Here is a 16,432-nt window from a genome sequence, read left to right as displayed (position 1 = left end):
TCCAAGCTTAAAAGAAGAGCCTCCACTCCCTCCCTGTTCGCCACCTCCACCAAGTCCTGGATCCTATGAGTGTTGTCTCCCGCCTGACGGTAGCGAACAAACCCTACTTGGTCTTTATGGACCAAGTGCGGGAGCCAATTATTTAGACGTTCAGCCAAGAGTTTAGTGAGTATCTTGAGATCAGAGTTTAAGAGGCTAATCGGGCGGTAGCTCGCACAGTCCATCGGGTCCTTACCGGCTTTGGGAATAATAGTTATATAAGACTGTAGGAATGTATTTGGGATGTCTACACCCTCCATGAACAGATTGAAGAGGTGTGTCAGGTGAGGAGACAGCTCCTCTGCAAAGGTCTTATAGTATAGGTAGGTGAACCCATCGGGACCCGGGGCTTTATGGCCCGGTAGGTCTTTGATAACTTGTTGTATCTCGTCTGGGAGTATTTTCCGATTGAGTTCTTCCAATGCCTCCTGGGATAATTTTGGGAGGTGACAGGTGGTCCGGTAATCATTCACTATTTTTGCTCTGTCTGGTTGGGACATTGGAAATGGCGGAGGGATAGAATATAAAGATGTGTAATAAGCATGAAACAATTGGGCCATTTTTGTGGGGTTATATTGAGGGATACTTGAAGTGTCTTTTATCGCGCAAGGGGCAGTAGTTATCGTTCGGTCTCTAAGCTTTCTGGCTAACATCGTGTGCGGTTTGTTCCCGTATTTGTAGTATTTCTGGCGAGAGTACCGGAGGAGTTTCTCTATGTGTCCCTGCGTAATCTCTTTTAATTTAGATCTCAAGTCTATCACTTTTTTCGAGTCTTAGAGGGACGGGTACGGAGATGTTCCGCTGCTGAACGTAAATACTTTTCATATTGGTGATAGAGCTGTTGAGTCCTTTTTAAGCCTAGAAGAGAGGGCTATGCACTCCCCCCTAATGACTGCCTTGTGGGCTTCCCATATCAGCGGGAAGGATGGAGGTGACTGAGAGTTTTCCGTAAAGTAATTCTGTATGGCCCGGCGGAGAGATTCTCGAGAAGAAATGTTGGTTAATAAAGATTCATTAAGTCTCCAGTGGGTTCTTTTTAGAGGGGCAGTCGTCAGGTCCAGAGATATCGATATGGGGGCATGGTCTGACCAGGTGATGCTACCAATCCGTGCCTGCTGAAGTGTTCTAAGTGTGGGGATATTGCCAAAAAAGTAGTCTATTCGACTATGTGAATTATGTGGGTGTGAGAAGAAGGTGTATTGTCTTGCTGTTGGGTTGTCTCCAGAGGTCATACAATTGGTGTTTGCGGATCAGTCTGCGGAAACCAACAGATAATTGTTATTGTCTATGTAGGCTTACGGGGTGTGAGTGTGCATGCAATCTATCAGTATTCTCCGAAAACACCATATTAAAGTCCCCCCCCCCCACTTCATAATGTGTATGGCCCCACGATCTGATGGGAGGCGTGACAGAACGGATGAAACAGATTTAAGCTGATTGACATTGGGGGCATAGAGGTTACATAGGATTAGCCGTATCCCATTCAAAGTACCCTGGAAAATCAGGAAGCGACCTAAAGGATCCGCCTCCCACTTGCTCACTTGAAATGAGCAAGTGTGAGAAATCAATATGGCCACCCCTGCTTTCTTTTTTGAGTTCGTGGCTGAAAAGGATTGGGGAAACCAATGGCGGGCAAAGTTAAAAGACCCTTTATCTGTAAAGTGTGTTTCTTGCAGGAACACTACTGCCGGCCTTGATTTCCGCATCTCCTGAAGGACCTGCCTCCTCTTCACATCAGAATTCAACCTCTTAACATTAAGTCTCATTATCTTAGCCATCCCGTGACCTCCAAATGTGCTAGTGTGAAGGCTAATGTCTGAGACTTTCGTTTAGTGTGCGTGGTAGGCGATTCCCCCTGAACCGTTCTGTGATAAAGCGTATATATTTTGATAAGTTGCATACCTGCGGATCTTACCAAGACATAAAATAACAAACACAAACATAACTATGTTCAACTATAAAATAGGAATTTTCAATTATGAGATAAGTGTATGGCAGTCAACACTAGCCGTCCACTATCCCAATACCAGAGTCGACTTATATTTACTCAAAATAGAGAGTATCACACTGGATATGACCTGCACTGAAAACTAGAGTGCGAAAAGGCTAGTACGACTCTGCCAGTGGGTGGGTGGCAAAACTCCACAAATCCGACACACTCCGCTGCTGGAGTGTTATCCACGAGAGGTCTTGGAATAACTGGATTTTGGTGCTTCGGTACATCACTTGTTTTGGCGGTCGTGCTTTAAACATTATTTCTTCTTTAAGTTGGAAGTCAATGATATGACAGATAATCTCTTGGGTTCCCTTTCAAATTTTTAGGGCGTAGGGCTCTATGCGCTCTATCCATGGGAATTGGATTGTCAGGAGGCCGCTGCAGGAGTGAGTTGAATATAGTCTGCAAAATTGTTATAACGTCCTCCTTCGCTTGGGAGTCGGGTATACCTCTGACCCTTATATTATGGCGTCTGCCTCTATTGTCCAGATCCTCAATATGACGCTGCAGCTTCCTGATGACGTCAGCTTGAGAGGAGGTTTGGGACTGGAGGTGACGGATGGTTGTTCTAGCTTCATTATGATCGTTCTCCAGCTGGTTTATTCTTTTAGAGATGGAAACGACGTCCTGCCGGACCGCCGCTATTTCAGATCTGCAGGCATTTTTAACCTCAGAAATGAGTGTTTGGAAATCTTTCTCGATAGGGAGCTGTTGGACATGCTCCCACCACTTCGCAGAGAGGCACATAGGTTGCATGGTAGAAGGGCTGGCCATTGCCATCTCCTGGGCCTTCTTCCTGGTGTTATCTACACCCGGAGGATCAGAGGGGGACCTAGGCCCCTGGTTAATTTGTGGGGTCTTTGGGGCCTAGGGATGAGGGTCTCATTTTGTACATTGTTGGTTCCAGTGGAGAAGACACGGAGTCATTACTTGGCACTGTTGCACTGTCCCATGGGGGCTGGGGGACTCCAGCATTCTGCAGGGCCTCATATGTGTCCTCCAAAGCCTCCTTGCCACCTCCTGTCATGTCCCCTGATCCCTCATAGCCACCGCTCTCCAGTCCCAGCTGCCCTGCGCTCCACTCTGTGCCGCCCGCTCCTCTCACTGTGGCGTCCACGTGGGCTGCAGGGCTCCAGCCGCCGCTGCGCTCCAGTACTTCCAGAGGGGGGAGGGGCGGCATCATCACCGCTGTCCCCGCTTGGTTCCCAGGGCTCGCCTCTAGGGAGAACGGTAGTCGCTCACCTGGCCTGGAGGGTCGGGGGTGCTCAGGATCCTCCAGCTCGCCGCGTTCTCGTTCCTGCTGGGCTACAGGTGAGTTACCGCGCATCCTCCCCACCGCCGCCATCTTGACCGCGAGGGAGGCCTCCATCCCGCCGGCGTTCACGGGTCCCCGCTCCACACTCCTTCTTCCTTCTGCTTTGCGTGCAGGCGGTCCCCGCGTGGTCTCCTCCACAGTTACTGCCGCTGCAGTCGGGCGAGGGGAGAGATGATGAGTCACCTCTTCAGTTCAGGCTTCCTCCTGCTCCTGCTCCCCCCGGCGGCTCCCTTGTCAAATAGGAGTCCAGGGTGAGTGATGCTGGGGTCCCCAGGGTCTTTAGCAGTCTTTGAGGGTTTCTTCTTCCCCATTTTGGATCCCCCAAGCTTGTTTAAAAGTGCTTTTTGCAATCCCGGGTGAGGGAGCTCAGCACCTAGGTGTCTTGCCTCATGGAGTTCCGGACACGCCCCCCCCCCATGGTAGCTCTTCTATGGTAAAGCCAAGAGACCACCATATGTTTATTATTGTCAGCACATGCCTCTAAAAGTCAGAGCAATTCCCCCCCCCTCTCCCTATTGACATGGCCATGTGAAGCAGGTTTTTTTTTTGGGGGGGGGGGGGTTTGTAGGTAATCAGAAGCGACTGCTGCTATCACACACATTATTGCGCCATTGCATTTCAGAGGTTAAACTGAAGCCATCAGAGCTAGCTCTGATCACATCAGTTGCTGGCTCTGTGGCCCCCGGCTTTGTAACTCCATCTAGCCCCTGGCTCTGTACAGAATGGGCTCAGCACTTCGGCCACTCCTTATTGTGATGGCGAAGGGCCGCTGTACTTGGATGGTGGCCATCACCAAGGTGGTTGAAAAAGCTGTCCGGCATCAGAGCCTCATATTGCAGCTCTCCCCGTTTATGTCTCTCTTGTTGGGCGGTGGTTGGTATATAACACTCTGCACATTCAGTACCATTCACTGAAATCTTGGACGTGGGCTACACCTATAGTGTTGTAGCAACATTATACTCGTATTTGTATGTCTGGTTATTGCATTGAATATTAATAATTTCTTTACCTTCAGTATCTGAATTTCTTAATAGTTACATAAACTAGGGGCTGCAGTGACAAAGCTACTTCTATGTGTGACACATGTATATGCATAGATCCATAATTCTGCTATAAAAATGCAATTTATCATTTTGATTTTTGTTACAGGGAAAGGGTGAATACACAATGGAGTACCACCAATACCTGCCTTGTTTGCCTAATACCCAGGAAGAATTGGTCACCAAATATTTGGAAGCCACAGGCCAACTTCCAGTGAAGAAGGGAAAGTTTAAGAGCTGACCTCCTTTCTTCTAGTGTATCTCATAGACTCTGGAGCAGTCCCGCTCGGCTTTTTACTCTGTGACAATATTCCTACTGATTTATACAATGGCCGCTTACACATACGGACGTGGTTCTTTTTGGTATGTGGTTACAGCACACACTGGTTTTTGTAAAACCCTTTGGACATGTATTGAGGTTCTGACACCCACAAATTAAGAGAGGCGGATACAAGGGAAAGCTGCTGTTATCCTGCAATAATCGGTATTATGGAACTGAAGCCTTCATCTTTTTTGGAAGGCCATCTTACTGCTATTGAAATTCACTGCTAAATATTTGTGCGGATTGTGAACTCTCTGCCCCAATGGCCATGTGGATATGTATTGCAAACTATGGTAATAAAGTATCTATGGTTGAATATTCCAGCAGTGGAATAAATAATGTTAATACACATGTGCTACTTTATAGTGGGATATTGCCGGCTCGCAGCCTCTCTAGGCACATACAGCAAAGTGGAAACAAGACCTCATTCCGTCATTCGTTTATTTTTCCATTGTTGTTCGGTCCGTGTGTCAGTTTTCAGCATTCATGTTCCCCAGGTTTTGTTCTGTTTTTTGGGTTTTTTTTCTTTTCACTAGAATGCAACTAAAGGCCCTGTCACACACAGAGATAAATCTGTGGTTGCAGTGAAATTATGGACAATCAGTGCCAGGTTTTTGGCTGTGTACAAATGGAACAATATGTCCATGATTTCACTGCAACCACAGATCTGCCAAATATTTATCTCTGTGTGACGGGACCTTTAGATTCCATAATTGTCAAGTAGTTTTTCATCGACCCATAGACTATTTTTAATTGCAATTTCGATCTGTGACTTAGATCAAAAATAAATTTTGGACACTCGGACGGTTTTTCTGCTATTGGTATATGTCATATGTACAGTGCGTACAGAAAATATTCAGACCTCTTTAAATTTTTCACTCTTTGTTTCATTGCAGCCATTTGGTAAATTCAAAAAAGTTCATTTTTTTTCTCATTAATATACACTCTGCACCCCATCTTGACAGAAAAAAAACAGCAATGTAGAAATTGTTGCAAATTTATTAAACAAGAAAAACTGAAATATCACATGGTCATAAGTATTCAGACCCTTTGCTCAGTATTGAGTAGAAGCCCCTTTTGAGCTAGAACAGCCATGAGTCTACTTGGGAATGATGCAAGAAGTTTTTCACCCCTCGATTTGGGGATCCTCTGCCATTCTTCCTTGCAGATCCTCTCCAGCTCCGTCAGGTTGGATGGTGAACGTTGGTGGACAGCCACTTTCAGGTCTCTCCAGAGATGCTCAATTGGGTTTAGGTCAGGGCTCTGGCTGGGCCAGTCAAGAATGGTCACAGAGTTGTTCTGAAACCACTCCTTTGTTATTTTAGCTGTGTGCTTAGGGTCATTGTCTTGTTGGAAGGTGAACCTTCGGCCAAGTCTGAGGTCCAGAACACTCTGGACGAGGTTTTCTTCCAGGATATCTCTGTACTTGGCCACATTCATCCTTCCTTCAATTACAACCAGTCGTCCTGTCCCTGCAGCTGAAAAACGCCCCCATAGCATGATTCTGCCACCACCATGTTTCACTCTTGGGATTGTATTGGGCAGGTGATGAGCAGTGCCTGGATTTCTCCAAACACACACACCGCTAAGAATTATTACTAAAAAGTTCTATCTTTGTGTCATCAGACCAGAGAATCTTATTTCTCAGTCTGGGAGTCCTTCGTGTAGTTTTTTATTTTAGCAAACTCTGTGCAGTCTTTCATATGTCTTGCAATGAGGAGAGGCTTCTGTCGAGCCACTCTGCCATAAAGGCCCGACTGGTGGAGGGCTGCAGTGATAGTTAACTTTGTGGAACTTTCTCCCATCTCCCTACTGCATCTCTGGAGCTCAGCCACAGTGATCTTGGGGTTTTCTTTACCCCTCTCACCAAGGCTCTTCTCCCACAAATGCTCAGTTTGGCTGGATGGTCAGGTCTAGAAAGAGTTCTGTTGGTGCCAAACGTTTTCCATTTAAGGATTATGGAGGCCACTGTGCTTTTAGGAACGTGGAGTACTGCAGAAATTCTTTTGTAACCTTTGCCAGATCTGTGCCTTGCCACAATTCTGGCTCTGATCTCCTTGTACAGTTCCTTTGACCTCATGATTCTCATTTTGTCTGACATGCACTGTGAGCTGTGAGGTCTTATATAGACAGGTGTGTGCCTTTCCAAATCAAATCCTATCAGTTTAATTAAACACAGCTGCACTCCAATGAAGGAGTTGAACCATCTCAAGGAGGATCACAAGGAAATGGACAGCATGTGACTTAAATATGAGTGTCTGAGCAAAGGGTCTGAATACTTATGACCATGTGATATTTCAGTTTTTCTTGTTTAATAAATTTGCAAAAATTTCTACATTTCTGTTCTTTTTCTGTCAAGATGGGCGATGAGGTGCAGAGTGTACATTAATGAGGAAAAAAAATGAACTTTTGAATTTACCAAATGGCTGCAATGAAACAGAGTGAAAAATTTTAAAGGGGTCTGAATACTTTCCGTACCCACTGTATGTGTTCAATCTGTTAAATTACCTGAAGCCTAAGAAATTTTTTTTTTTTTTTTTTCCTTCAAATTTATTTTCCTAAAACATAAAGAGTATGAAAGAACCACTCAGGCGTTATTTCAACCCAGGTTCGGTTTGATGTATGTTCTGTGTATATACCAGTCGCAGTCTTTTGCTGTTCCAATGCTGCTCCTGTCGTCCTCTGCACCATGTAACCCCAATTATGACCAATCACATCAAACCACTCTTTGCTTTATGAACTTGAAGTTGTTTTTCGATGTAAGTCTAGGATTATCAGAACAAGGCTCTTTCAGACTTGCATTAAGTCAAAAAGTACCGCTTGGCTATAAGATGGCAGAGAAGGACCGGAGCGGTGCTGGAAATGGTAGATGACAGCGACCAGATAAATACTACTTGCATACACTAGTGATACCTAACCCGTGGTGGAAAGAAAATTTTAGCATTTATCTAACCAACAAATAATATAAACCTGCACACAGGTCACCAAATAATTAAGGGTAAGGTGCATTAAGTTGTGTCATGTACAATAAGTAGTAGGAAATACAGTAAAACATGGACCTAGAGTAATGCCAAAATGTGTTGTGACCTGTGGTCCATAAGAGTCCAAGCCCTGTGGAGCACAAGGAGATGTATCTGACCGTTCACTATGATTTACAATGCAGGTTTCGTGCTGAAAGCTTTCCACAGTTATCCTTAGCTGGATATCTTAGATTCACTTATGTCTTACACCCGGATACAGACGTTAAGACATGTCTGCATCCCAGTCTACTCAGCAGTTTTCCTTAAATAGAGCATTTTATGTCCAAAACATAAAGGGATCCTGCCATGTACTCAAACTCTTAACCTGCAGACAGTTAATCTTAAAGGGAACCTGTCGCCAGAATTTTCGCTATTAAACTAAAAGAATCCTCTTCTGCAGCTTATGGGCTGCATTCTAGAAAGGTTCATCTTGCTACTGGCCCTCCCTTTCAGACCTAAATAACAACTTTTATAAAATCTTACCTTTTGGTATGGTAATGAGGTTTGCTGGCCCGGTGGGCGGGCTGTATTTCGTCCGTTATCCCCCCTCCTGCTGCTGTTCGCCATCCCCCAGTGTTCATTTATATAGATGAGGCCGCCACCCTCATGTTACGCAGTGCTCCTGAAGTCTCGCGCATGCGCAGTGGCACTATCGCGGGACTGAACACTGTTTTCAAATCGTGAGCGCGATGTCATCACCAGCGTCATCCAAGTACTCTCCCATAATCTCATGCCTGTACAATAACATCACCGGCGCTTGCGATTTGAAAACAGTGCTCAGTTCCGCGATACTGCCACTGCGCATGCGTGAGACTTCAGGAGCACTCATCTATGTAAATAAACACTGGGGGACGGCGAACAGCAGCAGGAGGAGGGATAACGGACGAAATACAGCCCGCCCACTGGGCCAGCAAACCTCATTACATACCAAAAGGTAATATTTTATAAAGTTATTTAGGTCTGAAAGGGGGGCCAGTAGCAACATGAACCTTTATAGACTGCAACCCAGGAGCTGCAGAAGGGAATTCTTTTAGTTTAATAGCGCAAATTCTGGTGACAGGTTCCCTTTAAGGTTAATAGCATTGTCTTTAATATAGACGAGTGCTATCCGATAAAACGTCAGAGTGCACTTGCACCAATGTTAAACAATTAGGCAGTGTTCATCTGCTAGTTTTTTCTTATGCTGAATGAGCATGAGAAAAAAAATCGCAGCAAGTGTCAATCACTCGCACCCATACTATCTGAGTGAATGTAAAAGATCGAACCGCGCTTATATGACATCTATATGCCGAGGCTGGCAATAGAGAAGATGGAGAGATTAATCGGATCACAGAATAATGACACTCTGAACACACTCGCAGCAGAGCCTGAGCCAAGGGTCATTAGCATATGGCATCCGATGCGCTCACATTAGATGCTGTTCGCTAATGTGAACGAGTTCTTACAATGCTGTCCGGCCACCTTACTGTAAGTGCTACTATTAGAAAAAGAACTTTATTCTTACCATGAGCTGCTGGCTTTCACTCATAGAGAAGTGCATGAGCAGTTGCAGTCATTGCTCGCCACACAGTGAGCGGCAGCTGTAAGCACACCCCGGCCCTGTGATTGACAGCTCACTCTGCACAACGAGCTGTCAAAGTGCTGGGGTGTAGAGAAGCTGTCATTCAGGGTGTACTGAGCAATGACTATTGCCTCTCCAGTCACGCCTCGGATAAGCGCATATCGGCGCTGACACTGCGCGCTTGGCTCCTGCAGTGTTCGTGTGTACATGGCTGGGGTATTCGATTCTCACATGCTCCAAAACGGCCGCTTTCAATCATCATGAAGGGAGGATAGTAACTGAGCTGCCACACCGAGGATGCACTGAGGTCACCTAATTTACATATGGAAAAAAATTGGTTTTATGTAAAATGAAATTATTGTAATCTTTAACACCGGTAAGATTTTTATAGGGGCTCAGTCCCCTACATGTACAGTGAGGAAAGGAAGTATTTGATACACTTCCGATTCTGCAAGTTTTCCCGCCTACAATCAATGGAGAGGTCTGTAATTTTTATCGTAGGTACACTTCAGCTGTTACAGACAAAATAAAATAAATCCAGAAAATCACATTTGTATGATATTTATTGCATGAAATAAGTATTTTATTACCTACCAGCCAGCAAGCATTCTGGCTCTCACAGACCTGTTCTTTTTTTTTTCTTTAAGAAGCTCCTACTCTGCACTCATTACCTGTATGAATTGCACCTGTTTGAACTTTTTACATGCATAAGACACCTGGGCACACACAAATTATATACAAACATCTCCAATATGGCCAAGACCAAACAGCTGTTTAAGCAAACCAGAGATAAAATTGTAGACCTGCACAAGCTGGGATGGGCTACAGGACAATAGGCAAGTGGCTTGGTGAGAAAGCAACAACTGTTGGTACAATTATTAGAAAATGGAAGAAACACTAGATGACTGTCTATCTTACGCGGTCTGGTGCTCTATGCAAGATCTCACCTCATGGGGTAAGTATGATTCTGAGAAAGATCAGGAATCTGCCAAGAACTACATGGGAGGACCTGGTCAATGACCTGAAGTGACCTGGGACCACAGTCTCAAAGATTAGTTAGTAATACACTAGGCTGTTATGCATTAAAATCCTACAGGGCATGCAAGGTCCCCCTTGTTCACACCTGAACATATCCAGTCCAGTTTGAGGTTCACCAGTGACCATCTTGATGATCGGAAGGACACATGGGAGAAGGTCATATGGTCAGAGGAAACCAACAAGTTCTATTTTGGTATCAACTACACTCGCTGTGTATGGAGGAGGAAGAAAAAGGATGAGTACAAACCCAAGAACACTGACCCAACCGTGGAGAGTGGGGATGGAAGCATCATATTTTGGGGAAAATGGATGGGACGACTGTACCATATAGAAGATAGGATGAATGGGGTCATGTATCGCAAGATTCCCTTAAAGGAGGTGTCCAGGTACCAAAACTGATTTGATTTTTTTTTTCTCATAAATCTTGCTAATATGTGCCTCTCCACACATCTATTATGTTTTTTCAGCAATATTACCTTTTATCGTGCTCTAGCAGCACATCCTCATTGCTGGCTTCAGCTCTAATGGGGTTAATCTCTCTTCTGACTTCCTGGATTCAGTTACTACAGCTCCCATAATTCTTTGAGGTTCTAAAGCTGTATCTAACACCCCCACTCAGCTCTCCTCTCCACCCAAAGACTCCTCCCTGCCTCTTCCGAGTGTGGATGCACTGAGAGCAATCACAGCAGAGACAGCAGAAGCTCCCAGCTCTGCACAACCAGGGGAAGGAAGCGTCTATCTTCTGCTTGTTCTCATATAGTTCATAGTCTGTGTGTGTACAGAAATTGATTATTAGCCGGCGCAACATGTGAAAAAAATAATTGGGGAAAAAAAATGAAGGGGTCATGAGATTGTTTTTTTTTTTTCCCTCTTGCGTAATCTGTGCGTCATCCGTATCATCCGTGTGGCATGCATTTTGCAGGCTACTTTCACATCAGCATTTTTTTTGCCTAAACCGCAAACCGCATATGACCGGATCCTGTGGATTAAATGTGCAGCCCATGCAACCGTTATATTACTGGATCCTTCTGCAGCGGGACACAGAATTTATCGGCCGGCACTGGAGTCAGCTGACTCCTGATCTCACAGCCCGCACACGCTGCAATGGATGCAGGTTAACAGCAGTCACAGCCTGCTGCTGATCACATGTAACCGTGTGCAGGCTGTGTGGTCAGGAGTTCAGATCAGCTGACTCCAGTGTCAGCCGATTAGGCTGGGGCCACATGGGGATTACTGCGATCCCCTCGCATGACACTGCTCACGCTGGCAGTACAGCAGAGCCGAGTGTCATGCATGTGTCCCTGAGATTGAGTTCCGACTGTGTGAGCGGACCTCAGCTGCGGGGGGCGGTCCGGCACTCAGGAGGGGCGAGCGGGCTGCCTCTGAGGAGGGGAGGGAGGGATTTCTCTCCCTCTCTCCTCCGTTGCCGGCTATTGTGATTCTCGTTCTGCACTCGCGGTACACCGGTGTACTGCGAGAGCAGTGCGATTTTTCTCTCACACCATACACTTGAATGGGTGCGAGAGAAAGTCTTGCATTACAATTGCAGCTTGCTGTGATTGTTTTCTCGGTCCGATTAGACCTGAGAAAATAATTGCTCATGTGCGTTGATACACAGGGTAATATTGGTCCGAATGGAATGCGATCTTTTATCTCACTCCACCCGCACCGTTTTTCTCGTCGTGTGGCTTAGGCCTTAATTGTTCTGTGTCCCCCTGCATCCATCGCTGCGTGTGCGGGCTGGAGTTTAGCTGAGTTCAGATCAGCTGACTCCAGTGCTGGACTGAACTCAGGTGACCTCACAAGCCTGCACATGCTGCGATGGATGCAGGGAGACACAGAACAAGTAATCGTCCGACACTGGAGTCATCTGATTACTTGTTCTGCTGGCGCTGTGGTTAGGAGTAGGGATGAATGAGCAGTAAAATGCTCTGCTGTTCGATGGGCAAAGCCCATGTCGATTTTTTTTTTTTTTTTTTTTTAAATTAATTAAAAATAAAACAAACACATAACCCTAACCCTAGGGTTAGGGGTAAAAAAAAAAGTGTGGGCTCCCGCTGCATTTTCTATTGCTAAGGGTAACCCAAGCAGCTACTGGCTGCTAACCCCCGCTGCTTGGTGTTACCTTCACTGGCAATGGAAAATCCAGGACAGCCTTTTTTAAAGGTTTTTGCCTTTAAAAAAAAGAAAATGACGTGCGCTTTGCCATATTTTTTGTTTGCTAGCCAGGTACAGCAGGCAGGTACGGGCTGCCTCCAACCCCCAATTTGTACCCGGCTGGGAACCAAAAATATAGGGAAGCCCCTTTTTTTTTTTAAATTATTTCAGGAATTTCATGAAATTATTTACAAAAAAAGTGACGTGGGCTTCGCTCATTTTTTTGTGTCCAGCCAGGTACAACTAGGCAGCTGGGGATTGCAATCCGCAGTGCAGGGTGGCTAAAGCTTTCTGCCCCCCCCTCCCCCCCGCTGTGAATTGCAGTCCATAGCCGCCCCAGAAGATGGCGCTTTCATAGAAGCGCCATCTTCTGGCACTGTATCCAACTCCTCAAGTGGCCCTGGTGCCAGGTGGCACGCTGGGTAATAAGGGGTTAATACCAGCTATGTTTTACCAGCTAGTATAAAGCCCGAGATTCTTAATGTCAGGCCAAGTTTGACCCGGCCATTAAGAATCTCCAATAAAGGGTTAAAAAAAGACATCACACAGAGAAAAATACTTTACTAAAAATAAATACACAGACACATTAGGGACTCCATGTTTATTACTCCTCCTCACCCCTCCACGATTGAGAGATTTCTGTACTGACCATGCCAGAGGAGAGCGAGGGAAAAGAGAGAGGGAGGGAAAGGAGAGAGAGAGGGAAAAGGTGGGGGGAGAGAAGAGATTGGGGGGGAGAGAAGAGAGAGGGGGAGAGAGGTGCTCTGTCATAGTTACATAGTTATTTAGGTTGAAAAAAGACCTAGGTCCATCTAGTTCAACCTTCAAAAAAAAAAAAAAAAAATACCCCAGTGAGCCAGGGTTGTCTCATTTTCCCAGTCCCCACTGACTCCAGATTATACACAGCACAAGCTCCCACTATTTTCACAAATGCCAATTACAGTCTGTCACCAACATGCTCCACTCTGTGACTTGTTGTGCAGGTGCCAGAGTGGAGACAGTTGGTCCCATGCAGCAGGACAGGTGACAGAGCAGAGCAGTAACATGCTCTGCTCTGACCCAGAAAGTGCTGCATGTCACCAGCTTGTCCGTGTCTTGCTGCGTCGTGTAGTGCTAGTGGGAGGAGCACATGATCACACCGCCCGTTCTCCTGACATCGGAGCAGAGCGGGCGGGTGTAGAGTGAGCTCACATACTTACGTGACAGGGGGGGTTCAGCTGAAGAAACCCCCCTATACTCACACATCTGCCGGACGCTCAGCCCTCTTCACCGCTCCACACTGGCGTCCTCCGGATCCTCCCCTCGATGCTGGGCTGTGACATGCGGTAGTCACCGCCCACAGCACAGTCAATCAATGTGAGTGGTGCCTGCATCCTCTGACGTAACCGTCCAGTTTCAGAGCCTGGAACTTGATGGGACGTAAGAGGATACTAGCGTCCGCAGCACCAGGAGGTCATGTAACCGGCACTGAGCATGCAGGATTGCGTCGCTCAGTGCCAGAACTGCAAATAGAAGCCAATGAAGAAAACACCTAAAATGGTAACTTACACTCATAGAGAAAATTTAAAAAATGGGTGAACCACCCCTTTAATAAATAGAAGATGGGTTGTGGCTGGGTCTTTGAGCATAACAATGACCCAAAACACAGTTAGGGCAACTAAGGAGTGGCTCTGTAAGAAGCATTTCAAGGTCCTAGAGTGGCCTAGCAAGTCTCCAGACCTGAACCCAATAGAAAATCTTTAGAGGGAACTGAAACTCAATGTTGCCCAGAAACCTGAAAGATCTGGAGACGATCTGTATGGAGGAGTGGGCCAAAATCCCTGCTGCAGTGTGTGCCAACATGGTCATGAACATCAGGAAATGTCTGACCCTTGTAATTGCAAACAAAGGTTTCTGTACCAAATATTAAGTACTGTTGTTTTATTGCATCCATTACTTATGTCATGCAATAAAATGCAAATTAATTATTTAAAAATCATGCAATGGGATTTTCAGGATTTTTTTTGGATTCTGTCTGTCACAGTTGAGGTGTACCTACGATAAAAATTACAGACCTCTCCGTTCTTTGTAGGCGGGAAAATTGGCAGTGTATCAAATACTTTTTTCCTCAATATATGTACAAGTGATTGAATTTGAGTTTTAGGGTGTCAGACTCTCTTTAAGTAAAATGATTTTATGAAAATTGTTCACAGCACCCTGGTCTGACGCCATATTTGTACTGTGTTGCTGCCAGACCCAGGTAGTGTGACGTTCCTCAGCCGGCAGACAAACCCCAGTAATCTCTTGATTTCTGGTTCCCCCTAGCCGAACGTAACAACATGGAAGCTGGAAAAGAGTCCTGTAAATCTTTTTTTCTCAACTCCACTGAAACTGCTCCTGCCCTTGTAACATGGATATTAGTTTACCTTTTAATATAATTAATAGGATTATTCTGTTAGATATTTCCTGCATATCGAGAGCCACAAACGTGAAGAAATCCTGGTCACATAACCTGATAAATGAAACTACTCATTACAAAAAGATCAGTATGGAGTATGTTAAAGAAATATCCAGATCTAAGGCGGAGGGGTGTGAAGTACTAAGAGCGGCCGGTTCCTTTATCCGGGGTAGCAAATAGAGAATGAAGAATTGCTATGTATAAGGCCTCACAGGTAACCATGTTGTGTTTCCAGCGCCTCGTGTCCGCTGTGACATGTCCATGTGTCCTAGATTTGCCTCGCAGCCTCGTCTCATGTTTATTTCATGTAGGCGAGCATCTGGTGGGAATGTATTAGGAATACTGATTTCTTCTGAGTGACCTAACCCAAGAAAAATGTCCATGCTAAGTGTGTTTTCCTTTTATTTTACAAGTGTGTATGGTGCCAGCGAGGTCATAAAATGGGCGTTACTCCTTATCCACTTGCGTCTGCCTTCTTGATTACTTCATCTTGAAAGCAAACACGTTTTATTGAAATGATTGTGAACTGCTGATATGTAGAAAAATAAATGTTCTTAATTAGAGGGTATGGGGTATTCTCATATTCTCATTGTTTAGGATCTGTGCTGAAATGGTCCACGGTTCACAATATTAATGTGGAGAGAATGTCTCACGTTGTGACCATGGGCTTGACCCCATCAAGGAAGAAAGCCGCAGCTTAGTGATCACTGTGGATGATGGATGGGGCTGTACAAAATTCATGCAAGTAGTAAAAGGCACATGGGACAACATGGAGGGCAAATAGTTTTCATCTTCCGAAACTTCGTTTTCGTATTTATAGTTGGATACAGGTTTGGGTTTTTTTTTAGCCATGTTTTATAGAGGGTGTATAAAGCTGTGTATCCTATTTTATCAAAATATGAATTAAAGGCTCTGGGGCTTCTTAATATGTGCTGACTGGTTTTGGAGCAGAATCTAGGGTTATTGTTATGCAGAGAATCGGCTGCAATTACCAGTCATTCCCTCTTTCAGTAGGCGGTTACCTAAGCTGGGCAGTATGCCGGCAGCAGGGCCGAGACTGGCCATTAGGCAAATATGTGAAATGACTTTTATTAATTCCTCTAAAAATAGGGAAGGATCACCTTGCCTATGCATAAAATTAAAATAAATGCAGGGAATAAACCACCTGCTGGAATTCTCCCAACTTCAAGGGGAAACCAGCAGACCCTGTGAGGTAGCAGATACACCTTAAATACAGTTGGTGTTATAGCAATATGAACTAATCAACCGGATGTGTAGTTTATGTAACACAGCTGCTTATTCACACTCCGTTGATATTATTAACAGCAGCGTCATCCATCAGATTATTAACGAATAACGTTTTGGAACACCATTCTAAGGGGTGCTTCACACACAGCGAGCTCGCTGCCGAGATCGCTGCTGAGTCACGCTTTTTGTGACGCAGCAGTGACCTCATTAGCGATCTCGCTGTGTGTGACAATGAGCAGCGATCTGGCCCCTGCTGCGA

The 16,432-nt window shown here is 45.4% G+C and overlaps 1 protein-coding gene across 1 annotated transcript in view; it reads left to right on the top strand.

Moving 5' to 3' along the window:
* Positions 1-5,514, top strand: part of GFM1 (G elongation factor mitochondrial 1) — a 102,653-nt gene extending 97,139 nt beyond the window's left edge. Inside the window, exon 18 of the mRNA XM_075340680.1 lies at positions 4,500-5,514. Coding sequence (XP_075196795.1) covers positions 4,500-4,631 — 132 coding nt within the window. The 3' untranslated portion in view covers positions 4,632-5,514. The remainder of the gene's footprint in view (positions 1-4,499) is intronic.
* Positions 5,515-16,432: the final 10,918 nt, after the last annotated feature.

The sequence above is a fragment of the Anomaloglossus baeobatrachus genome, chromosome 3 (genome assembly GCF_048569485.1).
Source record: "Anomaloglossus baeobatrachus isolate aAnoBae1 chromosome 3, aAnoBae1.hap1, whole genome shotgun sequence".
NCBI classification, from domain to species: Eukaryota; Metazoa; Chordata; class Amphibia; order Anura; family Aromobatidae; genus Anomaloglossus; species Anomaloglossus baeobatrachus.
The sequence above is the reverse complement of the archived record's forward strand: the minus strand, read 5'-3'. Positions and strand labels throughout refer to the sequence as shown.